This window comes from Quercus suber, unplaced genomic scaffold, assembly GCF_002906115.3.
Source record: "Quercus suber isolate HL8 unplaced genomic scaffold, Cork oak 2.0 scaffold_21, whole genome shotgun sequence".
Lineage (NCBI taxonomy): Eukaryota > Viridiplantae > Streptophyta > Magnoliopsida > Fagales > Fagaceae > Quercus > Quercus suber.
In genome coordinates this window covers 2,047,970-2,056,821 of record NW_027069486.1, presented here as the reverse complement: position 1 = coordinate 2,056,821, position 8,852 = coordinate 2,047,970, and the positions used below count along the sequence as shown (strand labels likewise).

At 32.2% G+C, this 8,852-nt stretch overlaps 1 protein-coding gene across 1 annotated transcript; it reads right to left on the bottom strand.

The window, feature by feature from the left end:
- Nucleotides 1-1,184: 1,184 nt before the first annotated feature.
- LOC111994078 (uncharacterized) lies at nt 1,185-7,825 on the bottom strand. The gene is given in 14 exon segments (XM_024025938.2): nt 1,185-1,406; nt 1,510-1,588; nt 2,798-2,897; nt 4,210-4,242; nt 4,420-4,515; nt 4,596-4,698; nt 5,364-5,392; nt 5,395-5,459; nt 5,943-5,985; nt 6,144-6,254; nt 6,341-6,415; nt 6,623-6,695; nt 7,363-7,472; nt 7,604-7,825. Coding segments are annotated over 14 exon segments (1,146 nt in total). The 5' UTR covers nt 7,706-7,825; the 3' UTR covers nt 1,185-1,279.
- Between the last annotated feature and the right edge of the window lie 1,027 nt (nt 7,826-8,852).

Genomic DNA, 8,852 nt, shown 5'->3' with positions numbered 1-8,852 from the left:
GCTTTGTTTTAAAAAGAAGAAAAACTATTGTGTTTAAGTGAGCTTTGAACATTTCTTGAATCACAAAGATCTTTTCCGGTGTGTTCACTATCCTCTTTAAAGTGCCTGAGGTTTTGGTTCATGCGAACTAGGAGTTTGTGAAGGAAATTCGCATAAGAAGACGCCAAAGATTCTAGAGCTACTACGGTAGAAAGGCAAATAAAACTCTACAAATAGGGTCTAATTAATAATTATATAATAGTCTTGAAAGTAGATTGTTATAACTGCTCTTCTTATAGTGAATTTTCTACTAGATGTTTCTTGAAGTGGTTTTACCATTGAAAAGCTTCAATCTATGGTCTTCCATCTCATTATCAAATCGTATGTCATGCTCTAATGACCTTTATATTGCTTGCTTTAAGAGTCGGTATGTACTGGTGAAAATATTATTATGTTTGTGGATCACTTTAGCTGAGATAAATTGATAATTCCGCTACCTAATTTGCACAAGGGTCTAAAGTAAATTTTCAATTAAAGCCCTGATCCTAGACCCGATGTCACTTTATAACCTCAAAAAATAAAAAAAACGTAAAATTACAAAAGTTTTGACTCCATGCTAACTTGGTGATAAAGTCTTTGATCAACAATGATTAATGGGCTAAATCCCTTTCCTTTCAAGGTTAGGAACTAAAATTCCATATCTAAAGGGCCAGGTGCTAGTTAATTATTGTTCACTAATGATAAGACTGAATCCCTAAAATAAAATTTAAAAAATAAAAATAAAAATAAAAGAGCCGCCCAGAAAGTTCAGACATCTTGGTCATAATCTTTTGGACTGTCCAAGCATCCAGAGATGCATCCTTGACATGATCAAAAGTTTTCCCAACTTTTTGCATTTTTGATTTACTATATTACTTTTTAAGTTGTTGCGAAAAGCCAGTGTCCTACTACAATACATAGAGGAGTTATTTTACACACCCAAAAAAAAAAAAAAAAAATTCATTGGACTACAACTGACGGATAAAGCAATGTCTTTTTTCTAAATGTTGAACTATGAGGTGTTGAACACTTGCACTAGCTGAGAAACATACACAGCATGAGGGACAACAAAGTCTAAACTCTAAATAAAGATCCTAATTAGGATTTTTTTTTTTTTTTTTTTTTTTGCACCAATGAAAGGAAAACATTTATGGAGATAATACAAGTATATAAAAGATATCAAGGAATTAAATTAAAACAAACAATTATGTCAACAAATATTACAAAATTGCAAAAGCCTATGAACTGATAAGACTTTACACTAGAAAACAGAAGCTGGTTTTTGGGTCTTCAACCCAAACAAATTCTCAAATAATTTAGGAGCCATAGGAGGAAGATCCATAGTCTGAGGAGCCATGAAATTGACAATCTTTTCATGAACATTGTACCTGCAAAAATTAAAATGCACAAGAATAATATAAAATACACATTCAGATATGACCACAACTCACAAATAAGAAATTTTTTTGGGGCTTGAGAGGGAGTAGTTACCTTATCTTGCGACTCTTTGAGGCACGCCGATCAACGATCTTTCTCTTCTTAGTTTGCAACCTTTTCAAAGCATAAAAATCTGTGTAACAAGGAATGGTTAAAATCAAGGAGTCACTCACAGAATGTTTAATTAGTAGATTTCCTTTGAATACAATAGGAAAAGTATGCAAATGATGTTCACTATAAACCAAGTTCCATTTGAAAGTGTAGAAAAATATCTTTTAATTGTTTTTTTTTATAAATAAAAAAGTAAAATTTTATAAATTGTCAGCTGCGAGTCCATTTTCATGTAGACTACATAGCTAAGTTCCAGAAAACCTATGGTAAAATTCATAGATATAGATAATAAAATGATATTGACCTTGTCACTGGGTTCTCTCCAACTATTGGCAGAATAAAATGGCACAGTATCAGGCAATTATGTCCGTTCATCCATCCATCTTCACATCCAAAGCAGTGCTGCAACCGAGATGGGTATGACTCACGAGGTATGGAAGAAAACCCCCCCCACACCCAACCCCCCCCCCCCCCCCCCCCAAAAAAACACCCTCCACCCATTTTTTTTCCTCTTTTGGATACAGAAAGTGATTCATTCATAATCAAGCAACAAAATTCTATGCAGTCATTTGGACGAACTTATTTTCATCTTAAAATAAAATTTATAGCTTTGTTAAAGCATCATCTTTTTCTAGGTATAGCCGTAATTTTTTGTATAATAAACAGAATAAGCTCAAACAAACATTGAGCAACACATCAACCTACTGCAACCAGCAATCCTCTTCCTTTTTCTAAGGCTCGGGACCAAGCGTTGGGATATTAAGAAGCAACATGTTCATAGTATGAGAATGTTAAGATAGATAAGTAGCAATTCAAAGATAGTAGGGACACACAATGAAGAAAATTGCTTAAATTAGTCATGTGCAAAGGAGTGCAATTAATGTACGAATGAGAAAAAGTGATTTGATTCTAGTTGAGAGAATTTAAAGAGATAGCAAAAGACCTAAAATAACCCTAGTCGAAGAAGTAAAAAATGGCATAGTAATTAAGGAGATAACAAAGTATGATTTTGAATAGATAGAATGGTAGAGAAGAATACATGTGGCCAACTCAAATTAGTCTCATGGGGATCCATTACTGACCTAAATTTTTGGCAATAACAGATTATTGTAGTTGTTGCAACCAGCAAGAGAAGATGTCACAATATGAACATGAATACAGAAACTCTTATAGATTGGGTCCAAGAGCAGAAAAATAAATATACAAATTTCAAAATGCAACAAAATTTTACCAGATGATTTTGGGTCATTCGTCTCTAAGAATTCCTTCAGTAATTGCGTGTAAAATTCAGAGTCATCCAAAAGTTCTGGATCACCATCAGCTTGTACTTCCTATTCAAAGTAGAAGGATATAGCAAACATCATAATGTGATGAGAAAAGCATAACTTTGATAATTTTACACAATCCTCTCTCATTTTACTTTTCTCTGCATAAATAAAACAGCATTATATCTAATGACATATGGCAGTAATCATTCAGTAATCCCCATCAGCATATGCTTTTTACTCAAAGTTATATAAATAAAATTTTATGCTTACAGAATGATAAGGTTGACAAATGTATCCAAGAGGAATAACGTCCCTCTGAGCTCACAAAAACATTTCATTTATTTAGTTTTTCACATTACAAATTATATATGTAACAAAATTAAGTTGCATTATATCTCATGAGTCATGACAATATGATTGCCATCATATTGAACAGAAGCAGTGAGGTGTTCTTCACACACAAATAATGGGTTCTATTTACATAGCATATGAGGGAACAAATGATCTGCAAAAGAAGGCCATGGAGTAAAGTTGAAGCCTTATCAATAAAATAAATAAAATATATTACTTATCAATGAAATGTGTGAATTTGCAAGTCACCTAGCAGATCTGATTAGAGCTAGAAATTCAATTTCCATAGGCCTTCAAAATACACCTTTACTAAATCTTATTGATCTTTTCCTTAAATCATAAGTTATAATAATTGTCCATTTCGATGAGTGGTGGATTAATATTAAGTTGTTTGTTCACCTTATTTTGTTCATGTACAACTTTATAAGTTCTACGTTTTCTAAGTACAACTACACTTTTGCCCAGCTCATTTTTTAAGACAATAAACCAATGAAAATAAGTTCTCCCAAACAAGCACTTAGATTTGGTACCCATGCAAACCCAACTTTTTTCCCAGAAAGAACCACCAGCAACCATTTCTGTTTATATTGCCTATTTATCTTGTTTTTCAACCATAACAAGATACCTAAAAAGTATTTTGAAGGCATATTTGAAGGAGATTGGACTATCCAATGTGCTTAGCATTAGAAAGCACAAATCAACCCACAGAGTGCACTATTGCAAAGATTGAAGTCAACACCATGAGTGACACAAAACATTGGAGGTTGTCTGTGAGTATCCCAAAATTAACTTCAATGTTAATGGTTCTGTTTTCCATGATAGTCCATTTTAGACAATGATTTGGTACCTTCAAATGCAATCCAATATTCACTCTCTTAGACACACAAGCACATGTAGGAGAAAGATTTTATTTTTAGAGAATCTGGTATATAAGCAAATTTCCATAGTTTTGCTCTCAGGTGGGGTTCTGGAATCAAAATGAACATTGTATAATCAACTCAGGTAGACACAAAAGTAGGATTACCTCTCCCTTAGTGCAATTCTCCCTGTCAGGATCCTGCCATCAACATGCCAGGTATTAGAATACAAATGTCAAATAGGCTAATTTTTATGTTACCTTGTACATTTAATCTACATGTATGTGTGGCCTTCATCTGAGTGTAAATATAAATTCTCTCTTAAGTATAAAAAAATAAAAATAAAACGAAGAAGAAAGAAAGAGAGATTATCTTACAGTCCCAAATACACTGACTGTTGATCTCCTCAGTTGCATCTGCTTGAGCATTCTACTTGGATCTCTCATATAATCAGCAACTTGCTCACTAATATTCTGTGTATGGAATAGAAGAATTTAGTGAGCCTGTTTTACACCTTATGGGCATGGTAATCAGCCCAGTCATAAGGTCTAACCTGATTAAAAGCATGCAATTTTCCTTTAATAGCAGCAGCACCAGTTGCCACCTCTGTCTTCCTCTGCCATTTGTCTATTGATTTGTCTCTGAAGGAAGCTATTCTAAAGGATACAAACATGAATAATACAGTCAACGCCCAAATTAAGAAATTAATTGCACTAGCAGGCTTTTAATGCATGCAAAGATGATGTGATACAGTGATAGATATACAACAGAACTAAAAAAAGGCAATAAAGTATGAAAAATGGGTATATAAAGGGTAAACATTACTTTTAACATGTACTTTACTAAGATTAAGACAGGTAATTGGATTCTTTTTTTTTATAAAACAGGTAATTGGATTCAGGTTGTTGAAATAAAAAACCATAAGAACAAATAAAACTATTACCAACTTAACAGAGACAATTCTGCTCCAATACCAGGATTTTCCTCCTCTAGGTTTTCAATCTCAATAATGCGTATATATCCCAAAAAAGATACATTCACGGAAACCTCCATAACATTAATAACAAAAGACAAATAATGAAGGCAGTATAAAAGAATGAAAAAAACAGACTAACAGCCCCCCCAAGCACAGTTCCAGCTCACTTGAACATATTATCATCATCAGAAAGAGGCTGTTGTTATGTCTACCTAAGTATGTCACCCAACTCATTGGTATTGGATGAAGAATTCAAAAACTTTATTTCCTACTTTTTACAAAAAAAAAAAGGATGAGTTCAATGTTCAACGGATCATAAGCACATCTAGAGGATGATCAAAGTACCTCAAATGCAATTGAGAAACCCTTGACCATCTTCATCACCTTCAGCATTCGAGTTTTTAGAAGCTTCTGAATGCTTGGATGATCTTTCAGAATTACCTTAAGAAGAGAAACCTTGTTAGGATAAGCAAGCTAAATCAAAAACTTTTCATGCACATACGTAGTTTATTCTTGAAAGTAATCATGCACAAAATCATAGCCTGAAACTAAAGCAAGCAATAGAACTATGCAAACTAAGTCTTAAGCCTACTGACAAGCTCTTGCTGGCTTTAAAATTCAGTCAACATTTATCATTAGCTTTATGTTGAAGAAAGATTGCAAAAGAAAATTGGAAATATCAGTCACACACTTCAGGAAAAAAAAAAACAATTAAAAACAAAGGAATAGCATTTGGTATAGTCTTCTCTATTCATAATATCTGACTTTGTTGTACAGAGATTATAAACTCTTTGAGAGATAAAAAGTATGATAAGGAACTCTAAATTTAGAAAATAGAATCTAGCAAAATGGAAAAATTTTCATACACAGTGCCAGGTGAGTAGAAAACCAAATAATACAATACAGAGAGAACTTGTTCCATACCATCTGAGGATTCAGCAACAGAAGGATTCTTCTCAAGCAAAGCCTGTCAGAAAAGAATTATCACAAGATGAACAGCGAAAATATATTGACAGAAAAATTTATAAGGCCAAAATAAAGCATCAACTGCTGGTCATATTCTTTGGAGCAAATAATGTATATCAAGTACGTAAAAATAATTAAAAAATTCCCAAACAGCCATACCTCTTGTAGTTCCAATAGGGAATCTAAAGTATTCTTAGATGAGGTAATGAGGTCTGAATATGCTGTATTGACACCCTCATCTGAATTACAGAATGAAGACCTAATGGGCTCCTGCAGACAATCCATCATCTTTAGCACTATTTTAGATATTAAAGAGCTAGAATTAAGTTAAATAAGAGTAAACTACCAAAAAAGACCTGGGGTAATCTATTTGCACTTGAGAATGCTTTCTGAACTAACAATCTGAGCTCCAAAGCTTTGTCCCAGAGAGCCTTCAGGAAAAAGGGGAAAGAAGTGTATCAATGTTTAACCACACTCACAAGAGAGGGAAATGGTGTAAAGAATAAACTAATTGCTTCAAAGAGTATAATTATTAAGAAAGGAAAGTAACAGTCAAGAACAATATTTTTAAGAGAAAAAGAAAAAGCTGATACAACCAAAGGAAGGAAAACTGATGACTGAATCTGTAAAACCCACACCTTTTGATTTTTCACTGCCTGACCCTTAAGAAGATCTTCATCCTTGTGACGCTTCAAATCATTAAAAATATCTCTGAATGAAAATTGAAACCCAACAATTATAAAACGGCATACATTAACAGATATGCATGGGCATCTATGTCATAACAAACATGCTTAATATCACGTATGTGAGTAATTGAGCATCTGTGTGCCACAAAGAAACTACTAGCCAAACATTTTATAGATCCACCTTTCACCTAAACAACCATAATCATGATGCAAATGAGTCTAATATCTATACAAAAGAGAAAAGCTAGCAAGCACGGACACAGACATGAATACTAACATGGGTACGGGTATGAAATGAGCAATTTCTGAAAAATTATAACACGAAATGACGGATACAACTCTGGTATGATACAGGTAAGACACGGATACAACATGGGCACGGCCCCCTAAATGAAGTGTCCGCACTTCCTAGGAGAAAGGTAACACACACTACAATCTCTGCACGGAAAAGAAGACGGTTTGCTGACAAAAAAAAAAAAAAAAAAAAAACTTCCCAATTCATTAGAATACAACCTCCCCATAGATTTTCCTCCAAATTGTAAGTAAAAATTACTGGGTACAAGTCCTCTAAGATATCAAAAAATCATATAAAAACCCACACCCAGAAACTAAAAATCAATAATTTTCAATTTTAATACACAAAATCAAGTGCACAACCAAATGTGATAAACAATAACAGAGAGTCTTACATTTCCTGGTGCTTAAGATTCTTATACTCTTCTTCTAGCTGTTCCATCTCCTCATCTCCATTGTTAGCTTCTGCTTCTTCATCTTCATAATCAGCTTCTTCATGCCCCAACTACATCATAAATTGCTCAATTAACAAGAATCACAAATACAAAAACCAAACCCAATAACAATATTAATCAAGATTACAGTAATTATTGTAAAAATTAAGAAAGGATTTTTTTTTTTTTTTTTTTTGCTCACAGTTAGATTCCCGCTGTCCATGCCTTCATCAAAATCATCGAAATCTTCGAAATCACTGTCTATGTCTTGCGCTTTTTTCGACCGCTTCGAAGGTAGAACCATTATGAAAACGTAAGAATTTTCCAAAGAACCAAAGAGTTTTCCAAAACCTTGAACGAAGAAGAAGTTTAGCTGAATTTAGGGTTTTAGAAAACAGGTTTTGTTAAAGATTCGGGCTTTTTGAACATAAGAAGAGGAAAGTTATTGTAATGATATGGGCTGGGCCTGATCTAATATAGGCTTTACTAATAATCTAATATAAAAACCAATTTGTTAAATTATTTATTAATTGTGAATAAATTTTAATTAAAAACAAGAAGAAATTTTTTTGAAATTTAAATAGGGTTATCGTATGGGTCAAAATTAAATTTTTTTATAAATTCATAATTTTATTTATGTTATGTTGAGAGGTTCACAGTGGAAGACTTAAAATAAAAAATAAAAAATAGCAACAACGAAAGAAATATCGCATAATAAATATGGTCTCGAACTCCAACTTGACCAAGATTCATGTTATTGGTAAAGTTGTGATTGTGCTCAAAACCGGTGATGATTATATATATGTTTGTATAAATAATAGAATAAATAATTCTATGATACATTCTACTATTTAAACCCTCAATCAAAAACTTGCAATATCATTTGAAAATATATATATTATAATAAATAATTTCATATACAAACACAATCATAACAAATATTTATTAGTTGTCATAATATTTATTAAATAGTTTCATTTAGAACTAAAATCATAATAAATAAATATTAATAACTAAATAATTATCAAATTCATTTTTTTGATAGGTAGGTAAAATAAATTTGTATTAATAACTATAAAAAATTTTCAAATTTCAAATTTTCTTTATATTCCTTGAAACTTCTAGTAATTGAGTTTAAATTTGATTTTAAATTTTGTATAAATTACACCAACCTCCCTTAAGTTTTATGAAAATGACACTTCGCTCCAAATGTTTGTATAAATAATACTCTCCTATTGATTTCTATAATCACAATAGAATAAGTAGAATTTTTTTTTTCTAACTTTCTTTAGCATGTTATTATGTTTTTAGAAGAAAAAAAAAATTATATGAAAACTGTAAGGTTCAATTTCTTTATGTAAACCCAAAGACAATAAATTTGTAGAGTATGGGTCGAAGAACTAGAGTTGACAAGGGGTTCACAGCAAAGGATTATCACTCTTCTTCTTATT